The sequence below is a fragment of the Sorex fumeus genome, unplaced genomic scaffold, assembly GCF_029834395.1.
Source record: "Sorex fumeus unplaced genomic scaffold, SorFum_2.1 ptg000026l, whole genome shotgun sequence".
Classification (NCBI taxonomy): domain Eukaryota; kingdom Metazoa; phylum Chordata; class Mammalia; order Eulipotyphla; family Soricidae; genus Sorex; species Sorex fumeus.
Window position 1 is genome coordinate 14,715,276 of NW_026606083.1, and position 20,475 is coordinate 14,735,750.

General features: G+C 48.2%; 1 protein-coding gene across 2 annotated transcripts in view; it reads left to right on the forward strand.

The window, feature by feature from the left end:
• The window catches only part of MRC1 (mannose receptor C-type 1), an 88,779-nt gene extending 85,589 nt beyond the window's left edge, over positions 1-3,190 (forward strand). For both annotated transcript variants that reach the window (XM_056114537.1, XM_056114538.1), the window contains exon 30: positions 640-3,190. In XM_056114537.1, the coding sequence (XP_055970512.1) occupies positions 640-884 (245 nt within the window). In that variant the 3' untranslated portion in view covers positions 885-3,190. The remainder of the gene's footprint in view (positions 1-639) is intronic.
• Positions 3,191-20,475: the final 17,285 nt, after the last annotated feature.

Genomic DNA, 20,475 nt, shown 5'->3' on the forward strand with positions numbered 1-20,475 from the left:
ACTTATTTTCTCTTTTCCATAATTTTTCCACAAACTTTTGATTGCCATCATCATTATTCATATAGGTGTGTACACACACACATCATCATCATCATCATCGTCATCATAATCTAACACTGTTATAAGCAGCCCTAAATTTGCTAAGACTTAATTATTTTTAGTTCTGGATGTTTTTCTGTTCTGTTCTGTTGGTTTGTAGGTCACCCCCTGCGGTGCTCAGGGCTTATGCTTGGCTCCGCACTCTGGATGGCTCCTGACAAGGATCAGGGGCCCATATGGGATGCCAGGGATCAAACCGTTTCAGCTATATGCAAGGCTTACCTGCAGGACTATCATTCCAGCCCCATTTTCAAACCAGAATAAATAATTTTAAAGTTCTGGTGAACTAGTTCAGTGCTCCCTAGGTTGGTCAAAGTTCCATACAACTAAGTAATCATGGTAACATTCCCAATCATCCTGGATGTCTGTCCTCAGCTCTCACTTTTGCTGCTTGGCCCTTTCTGTTTGCTAAATGTCACTTGAAAGAACACTTGTCCTCTTACTGGTTTTTAAACAAGGAAGCTGCCCTGATGTTCCCATCCTCGACCCTCTCCCTTCTGCCACCCCCACTCACTCACTCATGGTTCTGTGTGCTTGTAGCCGACACGCAGAAGATGGAACCTTCCAGACCCTCTGGCACGGCGGGTGTCGTGGTCGTCGTGTTCCTGATCGTGACTGCTGCCGGGCTGGCTGCATATTTCTTTTTCAAGAAGAGGCGCGTGCATCTTCCTCGGGTGGACAATTTTGAGAATACCCTCTATTTCAACAGTCGATCGAGCCCCGGGACCAGCGATACCAAAGATCTTGTGGGGAACATCGAGCAGAACGAACATGCCGTCATCTAGTGCCCTAAGCTCACCCACCCCTCAACGTCAGGTCTTGACTTCAGTGCCTTCAAAACTCTGTCCTTTTTTTGTTTGTTTGTTTTAGTCCTGTGCTGAACACATGGATGCCGATGCAGACCACCAGTGACTTACCCTCGGATGAGGCTTCATTAACACAAGCTACAGCCCCCACATCAAGGTGTTAGTGAAAAAGATAAAGAAATTTTGGCTCCTTTTCAAGCCTGGCAAGAGATTCTCTTTTATGGCAGTGTTGACCATCACTTCAAAAATACACAGCTAGCCTCAAAGTGCCGACATGGTTGTCTTGTGGCTGTGACATTCCTTGTACCTACCTGCAGATTATAAGCCAGAAACAGACCCGTGGAGTGTCTGCAGTAGGTAACGAAACTCCAGAAGAGCTGTTTCAAAAATCCAGGACAAGTGGCCCCAGGTGGCCTAGAGATAGTCCCTTACTTTCTTCATACCAATCTCCTTTTTTTTTTTCACTCCAGTGATTAGAAACGTTCATGCAAAGAGAGAATAACACAGCTGAGAAGAAGCTTGCTTTCCCGAAGCAGGGTGTCCCAGGCTGGATATCACAAATGTGTTCTTTGTTCTAGTTTATGTATATCAAGAATACAAAGATGTGAAGTGAAAGTGTAAATTTGCGTTCCCTGGATATACGTAGGTAATGTGAAATATTCCTTGGAGACAGGGTCTGTTTTTAATAGATTTGTATTTTGGTGATGTTGGTCAGCGTCTTTTCTTTTCAAGGAGACTTATTTATCCATTTCCCTGACATTTTATACTTAAAACAACTAATATTATTAGCAGAGGGATTCTTTCACCTCTTTGGAAAAGATTCCTTGTTCAAGTTCTGTATGTAAAATAAATTTACCATCATACCTGGAAGCACTTTCCAGATCCCATCTTTTGACCCATAATTCAGCAATCAAAGGCATTTGGAAATTAGGTCTCTGCACAGCTCTCTCTAACTCTGATAATTCCCTTTTGCTTCATGTACATTGTGCAGCTCTGTGGAAGTTTCCCACCTCACAGGTACTAGACTTTTGGCTTCTCCTCGTCTCTCCCAGATCCTGAGCTGATGTCCTTTACCTGAGGGTCTTGGACAGAAACTTCATGTGGCATGAAAGGGTCCTGGGAGCACCTACTCCATACCAGCTGTATACAGAATGTTGCCTGTGCTTATATTTGTGCCTCATTTTCGGGATAGAAGGAACAAATTACATTCTCCAGAAGTCCAAAGTTCAATAAAGCATGTTGGGGTGGGGGTAGATGGCATTTTCAGTACCCAAGAGAGGGACAGGTAGAATAGGAAGTGAGAGAAGTGCAGCATTCCTGAGGGCAAAATTGCCCCCCTTGCATGCCTCAAACACTAGAGAACATGTTGCTTTTTATTTCCCTCTGTAAGAACAGAGCATGGTTCATCTGCAGAAGTTCTAGTGGTAACAGTCGCTGCCACACCAAGTCCTGTGTGGTTAATCATGTTATAAAGAAATTCCTTTTCTCAGAGGAATTCTCTTCTGGACATATTAGAAATATGGAATGAGGAGAAATGTATGAGTGAGTATGGCTTACAAGTTATTCTACACAGTCCTTGTATCTTTTGTATGTTTGTGTGTTTGTTTGGGGGCTGCACCCAGCAGTGCTCAGGAATTAATCCTGGTTCTGTGCTCAGGGATCACTCTTTTGGTAGCTTGAGAGACCATATGGTGTGCTGGAGATCAAACCTGAGTCAGCCACTTGCAAGGCAAGTGCCCAATCTACTGTACTATCTCTCAGCCCCCTTTATTGAAGATGATCCTTTTTATTATAATTCAGAGTTGTGTTTCAGAAAACACTTTGCCTCTTAAGCAACACATATCTCCTACTTCCATGGCCTATCTCCTCTGTGTTTGGCAGAGAATAGAGGATCATACTTCACATGCTCATATGAGCCATTTAAACATGTCATCAAATAGATAATTCATTGTACCTACTATTCTACCCAATCCTCAAACTAAAATATGGGTGATAATTGGGTGGGGGAGGATCACGAAGAGAAGAGTGTTTTGTTGTGGTGTGTGCATTTGTGTAGGGCTTTGATTGTTGTTGTGCTTTGTTTTGTTTTGATTTAACCAGAAGTTCTCCCGTAGATGATATGTCTTCATGGTCTCTATAGTGACTTTGTACTTGCTTCAGGCTTTCATCAGAATTCAGTAGCTGGGAGATTCTTAGGCCATCACCCCCACTGCCCCAGTTGAACACAAACAATGTGAACGGTTTGTAACTTGAACTCTGAAAATAAAAGTGACATCTGTAAAGACCGGCAGACTCTTGGCCCATTCTGTGTTTGGTGGCCACACATGCAGCTATTGGTACATCTGATGGTTCATTAAGCTGATATTTTCTTCAGCAACTAATTGATATGTCAGACTTGAGAGAACCTCTGACAATTCACATGTGAGTAAGAAGTGAAGCATCAATGTCGAGAATAAAGACACAGAGCTTCTTTCCTTTTTATTTCATTCCTTCTCACACCCAACCTCTCACCCCCTCCTTCCCTCTCTCCTTCCTTCCTTCCTTCCTTCCTTCCTTCCTTCCTTCCTTCCTCCCTCCCATCCTCCTTCTCTCCCTTCTTTCCTCCCTCCCTCCCTCCCTTCCTCCCTCCCTCCCTCCCTTCCTCCCTCCCTCCCTCTCTCCCTCCCTTCTTTCCTCCCTTCCTTCCTTCCTTTCTTCCTTCCTTCCTCCCTTCCATCCTTCTTCTCTCCTTTCTTCCCTTCCTTCCTCCCTCCCCCTCCCTCCCTCCCTTCCTTCCTTCCTTCCTTCCTTCCTTCCTTCCTTCCTTCCTCCCTCCCATCTTCCTTCTCTCCCTTCTTTCCTCCCTCCCTCCCTCCCTCCCTCCCTCCCTCCCTCCCTCCTTCCCTCTCTTCCTTCCTTCCTCCCTCCCTTCCTTCCTTCCTTCCTTCCTTCCTTCCTTCCTTCCTTCCTTCCTTCCTTCCTTCCTTCCTCCCCTCTAGGGAGGGGAGGCTCCCCAGAGTTCCTGATGCCACTGGGACCACATGCCAGGCATGCTCTCCAGCCCTTCAAACTCTCTCTGTGACTAAGAGACCTCTCTTTGAAAGCAATACACAAATATTGGGCACAAAGGTGAAATTTTTTCAGACTGAGAAATGAAATTATAAGAATTTAATTATAAGTTATATAGTTTTATTATAAAATTATGATTTTATAATTATGATTTTATAGATTATAAATGAATTATATAAATTATATGGTTTAATTATAAACTATAACTTAGGCAAAGTTCTGGAAATCAACAATTGCAACAAGCATTAGAAGGTCAAGATTGGAGCCAGAGAGATAGTACAGTGAGTTGGGTACTTGCCTTGCTGGTGGTCAACCCAGGATCAATCTCAAGCATCCCATATGGTCCTCTGAACCCTGCCAAGACTGATCTCTGAGCTCTGCCATGTGTGATCCCATAATGCCTCCCACCAAATAAAAGTTTGGAATAGTAGTCATTGATTTTAATAATTATCTTTCTGGTATAAATTGTTTTCTAGCCACTCTCCATAACAAAAGTACCACAGATCATTGGTTTAATCCATCAAAATAGATTTTCATACAATTCAGAGGCTGGACATCCAAGACCAAGGTCTGGCAGGCTTCAACCCTCTGAAGCCTCTTCATTTGTCTGTGGCCCCTGCAGGGCCCGGATCTCTCTCCCTGAGCATTCTCTCCTCTCACTGGGGAATTCACTAGAATAGATTCTCTCTCACCTTAATGGCATCCTGCAGAATCAAGGACCCTTTGTAACACCCTCTCTAAATCAGGCACTTTCTGAGTGACTCCAGGCCCTCTGTGGTTAACTTTGACTCAGCCCATTATGTGCTTCTGGGACATTCACTTTTTGAGTGTCCTTGGTACTTATCAAGGCTCTCCATGGAAAGAGAGCCAACAGCCTCCACCCAGGTTATAGACTTATGGTGACCATAGGTGCAGTAGAGAGTCTAGCACCATGACAGTGACCCTCCTTACCGTCACACAAGTCCGAGTAGAAGTAGGGGCCAGGGTCCCTTATAGACTCTGGAAGGGGCCCACAATGAGGAGTCACAAGGAATGTCAGGAGCAGCTTCTCCCAGGGGATCGTTTGGGTGGTGCTCTGAGCTAAATCTAAAAGGAAGAGAGAAATATCCTGGGGTGATGGGTAACTAAGTCACTGAGAAGGGACAGGCATGGAGGAAATTGAAGGAGGGAAGCTAGAAGAGAAGTTCCGGAAGTAACAGAGGTAAGGGTAAGGGGTCCTGTGCTCCTCGATGGTGTCGAGGTCTATCTAAACTGCTAGATCCGGGGTCAGGGTGATAGCACAGCGGGTAGAGCATTTGCCTTACATGCGGTCAACCTAGGTTCAATCCCTGGCATTGCAAATGGTCCTCCGAGCACTGCCAGAAGTAATTCCTGAGTGCAGAACCAGGAGTAACCCTTGAGCATCGCAGGGTGTGACTCAAAAAGCAAAACAACAACAAAAAAATCAAATAAACCTCTAGATCCAACCTTACTGCTAGCCTGGGACCCAAATATGACATTAAACTTAAAAATGTAATTGTCAAGCACTCAAACTGGGGCATGGAAGAGATCATAGGTGAGCGGTGGTGAAATGCAGAACACTGATGTGGAGTGATGGGATTGGAGGTAGGAGCACTGTTCGCCTGAAAACCCATCGTGAGCAACTGCTTATGTCACAGGACTTGAATAAAAGAAAAATCCATGCACTGCACAATTAGGTTTTGGCGAAGATGACTGAACTCCTGCAACCTGAGTACCAGCCTCGGCTGTCACCGCTTTCTCCTTCCAGGGCTGTTAGCACGAAAGTGTGTTTCCCTTGAGCTAGTGGGTTCTTGAGAATTGTATACTAAATTCAGATGCTTAAGAAGTTTAGAGTGTGTTGTAGTCTTCACAGATGAGCCTGGCTTCTCCAATCCAGGCCTCTCCTTTGACCTATGTGTGATGCCACTTGCCATCTGCTCACCTCCAATGTACACTGACCCCATCCTGTGCTTATGCCATTCTGTATCCAGTGTGTGCTTTAGTCACCTGAAATCTTGTCTCTGGTCCTTTGTAGGACTTCACTCCAGCTGTTCCCTGCTGTCCAGCTTTCCTTTGTCCCCTGCATGTGAGTGAGATCCCTGTGCTGTCCTGCCATCTGTCTAAGCATCCAAGCCCCGCCTGCTTCTGCCATCTGTCCAGGTGTCTCAGCCTTTCTGTCTATCCTGGCACAGAGAGAGTGTGGCTGGGGCTTCCCTTTGCTACTCTCTCCCACTCCCCACCATCCTGTTCTCTGTTTTGATTGGAACCTTTTGGTAGGCAAGATTTCAGGTGGCCAACTGCGTGTGCTCCATTGACACACATCCTGGCCCTCCCACTGTATGCAGTCCAGTTCATGCACACACAGTTCTCTGGGCATTTCAGAGAACCCTCCAAAGCTACTCTACACTCCTTTCTGTTGATTTAATTTTTTTTCTTTGAAGGGCAGGAATATTCAAGACTCTCTGGACTTGCTTTTGCTTTGGAGTTTTGGCAAGAAGTTCTTAAACTTTGAAGGGCCTGAGAGCCATACGGCGAACTGATTCAAAGCACAGATTTCCCTGGGCCCATACTTAAGGTTCTGATTCAGTCAGTCTAGGTCAGAGTCCTGGACTGTATTTCATCCAACGTGCCAGAAGATTCGGAGGCCCTGGGACTATGCCTTGGATGCTCATTTCATTTGGGGATCAGTTTGCAATGAATCTTTCCCCTATGTGCACACAATCAGTGAGGTAGATGCAGTGTAGCCAAATAGGGAGTTAAGTGAAACTGCAGTTTTTCTCTTTCTTTTAAGCAACTGGAAACTGGCAAAGCTAAAATAGAGCCTGCTCTTCTTTTCCCCAAGTCTCTGTGCTGAGGAATGAGTGTCTCTGTCCCATTCCAACCATTGTCCAACCTGGGGCCTAGTTCTCCTGGGGATGATATTTGGGGTGTTTGGAGGAGAGGCTGTAGGGAGAGGATAAGGGCTTGAGGGTAGAATGTTCCCAATTGCAATTAGAGTTTCCAGCTCACAGAGTCGGCTCTCTGTGAAACGGGGGTGCAGCTTCTTGCGGGACCTTCACCTTGAACTCCCTGGCCCCCAGAACTGTGAGAAGTCAAGTCCTGATATGCACTGAACCCCAGAGTCTCTGTTCTTCTGCGATTGCAGTTGGACTGACGGACAGCAACATCCCTCATGCAGCACTAACAACCCCTCCCAGTTATCAGCAGTGAGTTGGTGTGCGAGTTGACAGTTTGTCTCTCATAGAGTCTTCTTAGAGTTTTAACTCCAAGGGGTAAAGGTCAAGCATTTGTCAGGTGCCTGGCCATCACATAGATCTTTATAAAAAAACTCATTTTACCCCCAGGCAGTGGGTAAAAAATGGGGCATGGAGCCCATGGCGACCCCTATGGAGATATGCTCGTCTCCTTGGTTAGAGTGGGGTGAGGGCAGTGTTTCTTAATGGGGGGGGGGCGGCTTCAGGTGTGCAGCAGCTCCCCAGGATATTCCAAAGGGGTCACAGTTGGAGCATGTGTTAATCAGGGACATTGCATGTGGCTTAGGTGTCAACCAGGATGGAGGTGGGGGCGTGAGATGAAAATTTGGTTGGAAGAGGGCCACAGCGAGAAGGTGGAGAAAGACTGGTCTGAGAACTCAGGAACCCAGCTTGGGTCTCTACTAAGCCAGAGGACAGAAGGAACCTCCTCGAGCAATAGACATTTCCAATCACTATTTGAAAGGATTCCATCTTATATTCACTGTCAATATTCTGGATATCACAGCGAGTGTTGGCTCGAAAGGGCACATGGAGACCGACCAGACCCCTGTTCTACTCTGGAAGAAGGACATAGAGTCTGGCAAATTCCATATGCTCCTATGTGCTCACAACGGATGCTCCCCGGATGCTCCAAGAAGTGAATTCCCAAGCTCCACACATCCTTGGCTCCTGAGCTTATGGGAGAGGAGGGGGTGTCTGAGGATTCCACCAGGAGAGAGACAGGGTGTGGGACCACAGTCAGGGGAATTCCCTTCTCGGATCAGGAACTTTGATCTTGCAAAATATCGTTCCTCGAGGGAAATCATGGGCTGAATCTCTGTAGTCTTCAGGTCCTATTGCCTTGGGGTCTCTGCATAAAGGGCCCTGATTTTTCTGAGCACATACTGACTTCCTTTGCTGCAGAGATGGATTGTGGAACAATGGTTGGGCCAGGGAGCACCACCGGGCTTGAGGGTATGAGCCAGCGAGCACCACTAGGGCCAAGGAGCTGGGTCAGGGAGCACCACTGGACCCAAAGAACTGAGTCAGAGAGCACCACTGAGTCCCAGGAGCTGGATCAGGGAGCACCATCAGGCCAGAGGACCTGGGTCAGGAAGCACCACCAGGCCCAAGGACCTGGGTCAGGGAACCACCCACACTGACCAGGTGACTGAGTCCAGGCCCGGCAGTATTCATTCTGGAGGTTTGGGGACCCCACATCCAACGCTGCCTGCCTCATCTGTCAACTGTGAGGCCTGTTCTCACAGGGACACAGCCCTTCCCCCAAATCAGCAGGGCTGGTGGGTCTCATACAGTTGGCAAGGGGACCCCTGCTTCCACTGTCTCCACACTTCTCCTCCAGCAAGGACAAACTCTGGGAGCATGAAGGAGGCAACTCTGCAGGGTGACCTTCTCCCGAGCAGCTGACACCCATCCACTGCCCAGCGACAGAGGATCTGGCAACTGTCTAGGAGAGGCCTGGCCAACAGGAACTTCCAAAGCCACAGCTTTCCCCCCGAGCTCCCCCTCTGGAGCGGACAGCCCTCACACTTGCTTGCATTCCTCTGGGCGTGTGTTTCGAGCCAGATTGCCTTCTTGCAGGCCGTGAAATCTGCATCCTCTAGGGTTTCTGTGTGGGCAGAGTGGGGCAGAAACCCACTGGGATCAGGTAACTGCGGAGAACCCCAGCTACTGTGTGCTTTTGGATGCTCTTCAACCAAGGGCATCACGCTCTGCCAAGCCTCAGGATTTCAAAGAGCCACTTAGAAAATGCCCCCTCCCCCAGGAGAAGCTGGACAGCTGAGCCAAAAGAGCATCCGTGCCAGCGCACATCACACAGACTTGCACAAAGAGTGAAAAAGTTGTCTGAGGATGGTTGGAGGGAGTAGTGTGCCCCTGGGGACCAGCTGGCCATGCCTCTCGCATTTCCTGTTCCCAGTCCACCAAAGGTCCCTTGCTGGCTGCAGCCAGCCCCAGGGAATTCTCCAGCAAGGCCGACAATGTGGAGAGTGCCGTGTTCTCATGACTCTCCTAGCACCTCAGCAGAATAGACACAGCCTCAGTTCCCCCACCCCTTCCAGGGAAGAGCCTTCAAGAACCAGGTCAAAGAAGCAGAAATAATAGATAGGACAGGGGGTTGAACACTTGCCTTGCATGTGGCTGACCCGTGTTAGGTCCTCCGGCATCTCCCTGTGGTCCCCTGAGCTGACCAGAAGTGATCCCTGAGCACAGAGCGCAGAGTAAGCCTGGAAATACCACTGTGTGTGCCCCCACCCAAAGAGCTATATAAGAAGTGGGCCCCTTCGTAAGCCACCAAGTCAAAGGCAACTGACAAGGGGTCAGACATGCACACTCTGTTGTCCCCAACACACGATCCTGATATCCAGGACCCCACCAAGGTCTTACCCAGAGACTCCTTCCATGGTTAGCCTCAAAAGCAAAGCAACATCCTCTCAAGAAATGTCATGGCAAACCTATAGGAGTCATGGCTCAAACTTCAAGGAGCACCACCAGGCCTGAGGAGCTGGGTCAGGGAACACTACCGGGTCTGAGGGATCGGGACAGGGAGTATCACCGGGCCTGAGGGGCTGGGTCAGGGAGCACCACCAGGTCTAAGGGGCTGGGTCAGGGAGCATCACCAAGTGCTTGGGACTGAGCCACATCTGGGATGTCCTTTCCTGTTTGTTTGTTTTTCCTTTGTTTTTCTCCTCTTCTCTCCTCCCGAGTCTCCCCTTCTCTCCTCTGTGTTTTTGAAGTAATTAACCCATAGTAGAAAGAACTTTACTGGTGATCCTGGATATTTCTGAAATGATGAGTGACATGTTGGTTAGGTTTAACTGATATTATATGTGGAAAATTTATACACACACAAATATGTTGCTTATAATGGGGTCTAGATATTAGAGACACTCAGGATATCCGCTGAAAAATTCTTGTAGTGATGCAGTTCACTGATGAGTGCAGAATGGAATGAAGAGCCCTCAAGTCTCACAGTGCCCAACCTGCCCAACTACACATGGCAGTCATGAGCTTTAACCTTGTTTCCGTCTGTTGTTTGATCTCTTCCACCATTATGTATTTCCTGTTTCTTGGTGGGCTCGTTTCCAGTCTTTGTGCGTCAAGATAAGGTATGTTGTAACTAACACAGGGAAAGAAAAGTTTAGATCACAACAAAAAGAGAACCAGAAATGAAGGAAGGAGAGCTGGCTCACTCCCCTCACTTTTCTCCTGCCTCCAGCCACCACCCATTTGAGGCTGGTGGGTTACAAAGCCCCCAGTTAGGAGTTGGTGGCCCCAATAGAGAATGCTGTCCCCTTCCGACTTGGCTCAGCACATGCTGGCAGGGGAAGTGGCAGGACCGACTGGTATGGGGAGAGTCTGCAGGGTCCTGTGGGAGACTCCAGCTTCCACCAGCCTCCCCCTGGCAGCCTGCAGCCAACTGATCCCAAACCATATCTGTGTGGGGAGAGCTGCCACTGCCAGCTGCTATTTCTTTGCAGGAAAGAAATTGGGTCCAACCTTTGTCGGGTCTACCGGGTTCACTGTGTCTTCTTGCAAAAAGGAAATTCAGGAGAAGACCAGGGGGAAGAAGCTTTATCTAGGAAATATGAGAGAGAGGAGAACCCGAGTAGAGGGCTGTGAGTAAGTCCAGAACTAAGGCTCAGGGGATGCTCTTGCAGAACTGCCTCTCAAGGTCTTTTCCAAGTGGCCTGGGCAGGATATCTCCTGTGCTGAGAAGCATCTGTTGCTAGGGCATTGCCAAGGAAGAAGGACTTGGAGTCTCGGGTTGGTGCGGAGCCTCATGCAGAGGGTCCTGTCCTGCAGGGTCTATCCAGGGCGTCTCCAGCCCTTGAGCCTTTGGGCTGGCATCCTAGCATTAGATGGGGGTGCAGGCAGCAGGAATGCCTCTTTCCTTTTTTCTCTTTTGTTTTTGGCCCACCGCTCGCAGGGGTGCTCCGGGTTTACTCCCAGCTCTTGGCTCTATCACCCGCAACAGAGTTATGGGACCTTGTGCCGTGTCAGGGATCAAACAACACAAGTGCCCTCCCTGCTGTCTCTGACTCCAGAACTCCTCTCCAAATCACATCTTGGTTTTGACAGCTTCGTGAATGCTGCTGCCAATGGTGTTGGCTCCTTCCCTGCCTCCTCTCTTCACCTTGCCAGGAAAGCACAAAGACACGAGGGCAGAGATGGGGTGATGGCAGGAAAGGCAACCACTTCCCCGTGGACTTGTTGTGCCCGAGTTTCAGATATACCCAATTGCAGAGAGACCAGGTCCACACACGATAAGGCAAAAGCAAAGGAAGTTTATTGCTAGCTCAAGCTAGGGTCCAAGTCTCATCCAATGCAGGGGAGTCTTGACAAGGACCATGAGTCCAAATCACCAGCAGTATATGTAGGGGTCAGTTAAGAAGAGGCTGATATACTGGTCTAGTTTTAGCATTGCTATATTACAACAGCAATTAGACAGCAAGTACTAATCACAGTTTGGGGTTTTTCCAAGAAGGGTGCGGCGACCCCTCATGACTGGCCAGACCCAACTACCCAGTTTCTTATCTAGGTGAATTACTCAATTGGGAGTTTACCAGAGACTCCAAGTCCTGCTTTAGGGAAACAGAAACTGAGGCCTAGTTGAGACTTAATGTTAGTTGCAGATTTTTTTCCTTTTTTTTTTTTGGTAGGGGGGGTATATCCAGGTTAGTCCTGACTCATGTACTCAGGAATTACTCCTGGTGGTGCTTGAGGGATCATATGGGATGCTAGGAATCGAACCCTGGTTGGCTGCATGCAAGGCAAACACCCTACCCACTGGACTATAGCTTCAGCTGTGTTAGTTTCAGCCTTGTCATGGCATCAGTTTTGTCCTCACGGAGTAATGCCTTGTCAAGATCCTTGTCAAGAAGTCTGTCTGGGGGTGGCTTGTGACCCTGGGAATCTTATCACCCCCAAAAAAGGAAGGTGCAAGAAACTGGCAGAGAGGAGAGGTTGATTTCAGGCTGGTGGGGGACACAGGTGGGTTGGGCCAGGAACTTCTACTCCCACCCAGAATCGACATGACAGAGTGAGGGTGCGTATCAGTCCTGTTCCTTCTGAGACCAGCCTGCCTCAGAGCCAGTCCAGCGTTCCCCAAGTGACCCTTCCTGGGGCCACTGAAGGGCAGGAAGAGCCTCCTAATGTGTGGGCAGGATTGTTAGTAACTTGGAGCAGAACCAGATGCAGGCCATGCTGGGAGCTGCTGGAGCTAGTGATGGTTGACTGACAGTTTGTTCTGGAGAGTCCCATGGGGAGGACCTGGCGGAGAGCCTGTGAGGCCGGGAGAGATGGGACGTCTAGGCTGGACAGTCATGTCGGTGAGTTAACAAGAAGGTCCCCAGGTCCCCTCCGTAGGGCTGAGACTCAGTTCTGCAGCCACTGGGCAGGGCTTACAGAGTGCCCAGCGGTGCAGAGGAGCACTCAGGGCTGATTTGAGGACCTGTTCCTGAGCTTGGGGCTGCAAAAGGAGGCTTCATTCCAGGAAGAGGCCAAGCCTTAGAGGTGACTTAGAGGTGACCAGGGGGAAGCGAGTCTAGATTCCAGCATCACCTGAGCACCAGGTCTGCAAGATTTGGGGGGTACGGAGGGGACGCTGTGATCTCCAGTGTGTTTCTGGAGCCTGTGGAGAGTTTGGCTCCAGGCCATATGCGCCCCTCTTTTGGGTCCAGAACCCCCTCTTAGCTCCCTTCCCCCACTCACCTTCCCTCCTCCGTAAAGCTGGACTCACCTCCCATTTATCCCAGACTCCGAGAGGCCTTGTCCGTCACCTCCATAAAGGGTTTGTGGGATGAGGTTAGAGAGAAGCAGAGCTTTTCCTGGGAATATTTACTCTCGGTATGTTTGGCCCCTCCATTCCAGCTGGAACTGCTCACCCACTAGTTCCGGGATTCACCATTCCATGCTGATTTAGAAGACTGATGACCCCCAATCTCTCCTCACCTCTCCACTCTTCCCCCCTCCCAGGTGAGCTCAGGGCCCCCCCACTCCCGCATCTCAGGTTCACTCTGTTTTTGTGTCCCGTATTTCTTTTTTTTTTTTTTTATTGAATCCCCATGAGATACAGTGTTACAAAGCTGTTCATGTTAGGTTTCAGTTACACAGTGTTCCAACACCCATTCCTCCACCAATGTCTCCAGTTTCCCTCTCTCCTCCCTCCTCCCACCAGCCTGTCTCTATGGCAGGTACTTTGCTCTCTCTCTCTCTCTCTCTCTCTCTCTCTCTCATTATGGTTTGCAATACAGATACTGAGAGGTTATCATGTTTGTTCCTTTCCCTATCTTCAGCATACAGTTCTTATCCAGAGTGATCATTTCCAACTCTGGCTGGAGCGATAGCACAGCGGGTAAGGCGTTCGCCTTGCAAGTGGCCAACATGGCCGACCCGAGTTCGATTCCTCCGCCCCTCTCGGAGAGCTCGGCAAGCTACCGAGAGTATTCGATATGCCAGACACAGTAACAACAAAGTCTCCAATGGAGACGTTACTGGGCCCGCTCGAGCAAATCGACGATCAACGGGAGGGCCTTTACCTTTTTACCTTGTCATAAAGATACCTGGCTCTCTCAGCCCCTTTTGATTTCTAGGGCTTCAGTTCTCTTCCCTTCTAGAAAGCATCATCATTCCACAACTAATCTGAGACCCTCTTTCCCCCCACTCCTGAAGGGGCCTTGAGTCCTGCACAGCGGTTGAGAGTCAGTCTCGGGGGCTCACTGGCCTTCTTTATCCCACAAGAACTCCAGTTCTCAAAAAAAGTCATTTTGTCTTGGGTCCATGACCATGCTCTTAACTTATAGTTAAATATTATGGCGCTTTGACCAGCCCCATTTTGATGCCAGGGTAGCTCATAACTTGCCCTGAATCCATCCAATCCTTCCTCGGGACCCTGCTTTGGGGGTGCCAGGAAGTAAGGGCAACTGAGGCTTAAGTCAAGAGAACAGATGCCCAGGAGTGAATATTATTCGGAGTCAATTAACTCCCAAGTTACAAAAGCATGGCATTAACTGTTTTTCTGCATCTATACAAAAAGGACATTGCTCTGAAGTAAGTATGCAAAGGACTTAAGGAGAAGAGAAAAGCAGTATTTACAAGTTAGCAGAGTCAGATGAGAAGATAAAGGTGATTGACCAGTTGGGGAAGCAGAGCACAAACAAAGAGTTTATAGATAAACACAGGAATGGGAGCACCATGATGGGAGTAACCCAATAACCCTAACCTCCCTGTGGCAAGGCAGAAAGGACAAACCAGTGCTATCCTCCAGACTTGTTGTTAAAGCTCTCTTTACAAGCACCCTTCACCTTCTAAACCTCTGCACCACGGAAAATAAATTAGGTTTTCAACAGTCTGTTGGGTCAACAGTCCTGGGTTAGAGTGTGGATCAAAGGTATCAGAGACAGCACTGGGAAGAGAGAGAAATGATCAGTGCTTTTTCACTGTGAAGGTAAAATTCTTTGGCCTCCATCTGTCCCTTAAAGGCTGGGGACAGGATAATTCTAAGGTCTGTGATGAAGTTGGGCAACTTTTCACACCAATTTGGTTTTCCTGAAAATCTGCCAGGCAGAAAATTCTCCCTTTTATCCTTCTTCATTGTTACCTTCCGAGCAGCTTTCCCCATAGCAACTGGAAACTTCTTTGGACTGAAATCATCCTGCCCAGCTCCCAGCGCACAGTGGAGGAATTTTAAAAACAGACTTTTGTGGCCATGAAATGCACTGAGATTTAGAAGAACTCAGCATTGCAGGCAAATCTTCATTCATCTTTCAAGGTAAGGCCCGGCTTTCCAAATGTCCTTTGTGTCATCCCCTGTCATTAAAGAAATGCAAACATACAAATCTGAAACTTTTTAACCATAAAAGTAAACCCAGAATCTTTGTTATTACCCCAGAGTCATTATTAAACTCATCTTTGGGCCAAGATCTGGAGTGAGAGGCTGCTAACATTTCACATTCCTTAAGCAGTCTTACTAAGAGATGTTTGTTTGGGTTTTAAAACTTTTTTCCAGAAAGCTGATTGGCTGTAAAATCATGCTCTTGACTCTTTGGTGAGTGTGTGACTTTATCGTGGCTCATGAGCTCTTGAAACTCTTTATTTTCTTAAGATAATTTCTACTACTCGTAATAAATCAGGAACTGGAAAGTTCTAGAAAGTTCTAATTCCTATGTTATCATCATTTCCCCAGCCTCTCCTAACGCCTTGTAACTCAACCAGATTTGGTAACTTATTAACTTTTCTCTCTTTATTATTTATTACTTAGTGATATCAACAATGCCTCTCCGAGATTTCCTTTACAATGGAATTAAATGGGGGTTATTTCCTGTTCCCAGGATTTGGAGGGGAAACAGAGAAATGTATTTTTCTCAATTTTAACTTCTGGTTCAGAGAGAGGCCCTAGAATGAACTCCTTGGATGTTTTATAGTTGGAAAATCTCAAACTATGGTGGCTTCCTGCCGATTTGGGTTACAAACCACTTACAAGCGCCCCGTTGTTCAGAAATAGCCTGTCATGGCAAATCAGCTTAGCCGCCCAATGAAGGGACCTTTCAAGCGTGTTGCAGGAGTGATCATTACAGCTGGGATTTCTCACCTTCTCAGAAATTCCTCCAATTCTAAGACCACGCTGTGACCACCAGCCCAGCCACCATCCCTGACAGTCCAAGGGGACAGCCCGGCGGAAATGTGCGTGTGGACCAAGCTCTGGGCGCTCTGGGTGCCGTCCTCTCTCCTGTTCAGCTTGGTCCCGGATGTCGAGACAGAAAGCTCCTCCACCCAGGACAGCAGTGGTCCCTGGCGTTCAGGCCTGCTGCTGACGGAAGTCCTCCGGGATCTGTCTGCGGGTGACCATCCCCCCCAGCACCACCCAGGAAGCCTCCTCCGAACCTTGCTGGAAAAGACTGCATGCCCGCGGAGGGCAGGAAGAACACAAGGAGACTGCAATCAGGTTAGTGCCACAGAATGGGGTCCCAAACGGAGCACGTCGGGAAGAGCAGTGGGAAAGCAGAGTTAGAGGGCAGAGCTGCCAATACCCGGCCTAGGGACTGGTAATCCCCTTACAGGTGGAGGACAGTGCCAACCACCCAGCCTCCGGGCATCCTATACTGGCCTCTGAGTCCTCACCAGGAGTGATCCCCGAGTCAGGAGGATGCCCTGAGCATTGATGGGTGTGCCCCCAGCAGGCTTTTCTGTGTGTCTGCCTGGAGAAGCGCCTCTGCAAGCTGAGAGGATTTGTTCTGCCGATGGGAACTCAGTTCTGCTTCAGAACCTTTCTTCAGAGGAGCAACAAGCTGGCCTGTGCTGGGTTAGAGAGATGAAGTGATTCTAGGGAGAACATTTCCTAGCCAAGTGCTTTGTCCTGACAGAAGGGTCTTGCTAATAGAATTTCCTCACTCTGTGCAAACAATAAATAAATAATTCAACAACTGGTAAAATTCCCGAGGGTTCCTGGAGAGAATGTGTTATCAGTGCTGCCATTAGTTTATATAGAGTCTCCCCAATGGAAATAAGGAGAAGTCAGAGCTTGTTAAGGTCCTCTGAGAATTTGGTTCAGGGAAATGTTCCCTGAAGACTTAAAGCCTTTCTTAAGGCTGGCTGGCTCCCAGTTGGGGGAAAAATGTAAACATGCAAAGTGTTCTCTCTCTCTCTCTCTCTCTCTCTCTCTCTCTCTCTCTCTCTCTCTCTCTCTCTCTCCCCCCCCCCTCTCCCTCTGTCTCTCCCCCTCCCTCCTCCTCTCCCTCCTTCCCTCTGTCTCTCCTCCTCTCCCTCTCCCTCTCTCCTTCTCACCCCCCTTTTCCTCTCTCCCTCTCCCTCTCTCTCCCCTCCCTATGTCCCTCTCTCTCCCTCCCCTCCCTGCTGTTTTCTACTTGTGTTCTGTAACATGCTCAGAGCTGGGCCAATTTTATTTCCGATTGAATTAATTCCCTTCCTATGGAGTAGGAAGCCCCTATATTTGTCAGCTTCTTCACTTTTTTTCTGGAACCGACTGAGGGAGCAAAGACCAGTGTCAGTTGGTTTCTCTGACTGGATTGTGTGTGTGTGTGTGTGTGTGTGTGTGTGTGTGTGTGGTGGGGAGGTGCCACTGAAATACTCAGAAGCCATTAAATAGTGCATGTTTCATAAAAACCTGGGGGAAAAACATGTTCTGAGCCCCCCAGCCTACTACTGGGCTGAATCCAGGACTCAAGCTTGTGGATGGGTGATTCTTTTGGGTCTTTGAAGCAAGGTTAATTTGAGAAAGGCTGTGATACAGAGAGGGTGAAAGGGTTATTTCATACTTCTGAATGCCTAGCAGAAAGGGGTGTAAGAGAGGACACTTTACATCTCGGATTTGTGGGGAGAAAATTTTTAGTTGTGATTTTATTTTAGAACCCACTGGAATGGGGTTTTCATTTCCTTGCAAAGTGATCAGAAGTCTTGAAGAACAGCGCTCATTTATAAATAAATCCATTTAAGGTGCGACCTTTTGAAAAATGAATAATGTGGTCTCATGGTAACTCTTGGCTTTTCATTGATGGAAGTTTCGTGATTGGCCATACCGTTCACAACAGTTTCCTGTGAACATAATTCCAATGAGGCAGGGAAGAGGGACCCTTCATGAACTCAGTGACGTATTAAGCGTCACTCAAGAATAAATCCCACTTTGCCAACAATGGAACTACAACGTCCCTCCCAGCTGCAGGTGAAGGAAAATGGAGCTGAGTCAGCAGCACTATGTTCTGGCACCTTCTAGGCATGGGGTCACACTGGACCTCCATGTCCCCATCCATAAAACAAGGTAAAGGCCACCTCCTCAGGCAGCCCTGCAGGGACACACGTGTGGGGCAGGTGCTTACACAGGAGCTGAGGTCTCTGGCTCCTGTGTTCCAGGTCTCTGCTGGTCATCCCTGGATTCTTCCTTTCTCCATAACATATTTGCATGGCTTTGTGGTGCAGCAGAGAATGGCGAATCCTGCCACCTCTGGGTCGGCTTCCAGCCCTTCATCTCCCTTGGTGGGTGAAGAACTGCTTCTTTCAAGTCCTTTCTCTCCCTCTTCCCACTCACCTCTCTCTCTCTCTCTCTGTCTCTCTTTCTCTCTCTCCCCCTCTCTCTCCCCCCACTGTATCTCCCTGATGATATTTGTCTCATTGGTAAAGTGGAAAGTTTTGTCTTGATGATCCAGCAAGTTTATTTTTTAACTCGTCTCGCTTAAGATGTTTTTGTCAGTTTAAGATGCCACGAATTCTAGTATAACACCCACAAAAACCCACCCAGAGCCTAGTCCTTCTGTCACCATTTCTCATCCTTCTGGCCCCTGGGTTGGCAGGGAAAAGAGTCTATTGTTGTCTTGTGCTTCAGCTGCATTGCTAGGCTGCTCCCCAGAGCCTAAGACTGATAAAGAGGGCAGTGGATTTGTTCTTAAATCAAATCAAATTTTAAATCTCTTTGGAGCTAAAAACCCTACAGGTCTGGCAATCGCCAACTAAATGACACGGTGGAATAACTTATCACCTTTGCTTTTGATCCCCAGGGCCCTCCATTGGCATATGCAAAGCTGAACTTGAACTTGAACTGAGCATCAAGATTTGATGCTCTAGAAAATTCTATCAACTATTCTGGTTATCCAGTTAATTTATTAAGGAGGGCTTCTTGTATCTTAAATTGGTTAAGGCTTCTTGTATTTTAAGTTGGGGAGGGCTTAAGTTGACTTTCTGCATTAAATTTTATTCCCCCAAACCCTCTTATTATTAAGCCTTCAAAAAGAATGACATAATCTGTGTTTTCTCCCTGAAACCTTCTGCTCCACCTGACATGATTAAGAGGCAAATCAATGGATTATGCCTGAATGAGTCCTTTCTTTTTTTACAAAAAAATGCCTGCACCAGCTTCAGGGCCCTGGATGGATTTTTTTTAATAAATTTTATTGGATCACCATGAAATACAGTTGCAAATGTACATGATTATGTTTCAGTCACACAATGCTCCAGCATCCACGCCTCCACCAGTGCACATTTTCCACCACCATTGTTTCCAGTGTCCCACCCACCACACCACCCCATCCCACTCCCTACCTTTGTGGCAGGTACATGGATGAATCGTGTGTGTGTGTGTGTGTGTGTTTGTGAGAGAGAGAGAGAGAGAGAGAGAGAGAGAGAGAGAGAGAGAGAGAGAGAGAGAGAGACCCGGTGATGCTCAGGGGTACTCCTGGCTCTGCACTCAGGAATTACTATTGGTGGTATGCAGGGGACCATATAGTATGCTGGAGATCGAACCCGGGTCAGCCACTTGCAAGGCAAATGCCCTACCTGCTGTACTATAGCTCCAGCTCCATGGATGGATCTTAAAGCCTGTGAGGCAGCAGCATTTGCAACATTTCACTGACATCCACTCACACAGTGCCCAAGTCACAGCTGGAAACGTCAGCAACTCCAACCAGCGTATGGGTAATGAAGTGGAAAGTCCGGTCCCCACTAACTCTCTGCATGGCCCCAAGAGCTGCCTTGTCTGGTGATGCGCCTTCTGCTAATGGGAGGTGCAGCGATTATAGAAGGAGCAGGAACATGCCTTCTGAACCTGGGTCAACTGCATGCAAGGCAGGCCCCTTGGCTTCTGTGCCACCATGCGAGCCCTCTACAACTTCTCAGAGTCAGAAATAGTTCACCTCCCTCACCACACCTGATGGTTCCTTGTACCTGTTCACTAGGGACAGCTGGAGGGTGACGGATCTTATCCAGTTGGCTGCCCCACGTCACTCCTTTCTCATTCTGCTCAGAGCAATAGGCAGCAAACTGTGGAGGAACAGCCACAAATGGATGAGGGGACATAGAGTAGCTATAGGAACACAGTGTGCCCTCAACACGCCTGGTCTGGTATCCTTTTGGAAGCCCGATGTCTGCTGTCATTAGTGGTCTTTTTTTCTACCTCCCCAGCACCTTCCACAGCCTGATGGGCACCTGACTGTCCAGCCAGTGAATCACCCAACACTCTAGTTATGCCATGTGCTTATTGATGGCGTCCGGAATCCTCTGATCTCTAGGCTCTGAGTCAGCCTCGCTTCATACCAGACTGGGGGCAGGGGAGGGCTGCAGGGGGAGAAGAAAGTGAGCAACCTGATGAAGGGGCTACACTTTCACTTTATCGATGGGTTCAGAGCTTATGTTTGGAGCAGGGAAAGCACATTTAGTACCAGGCACTGGGTGAGCACTGATAATAGAAGCACACCAAGCAGATGAAACCCCATTCCTGTGGGTCCTGTGCTCATGGGGTGAGAGAGGAAAAAATCTCATAGACA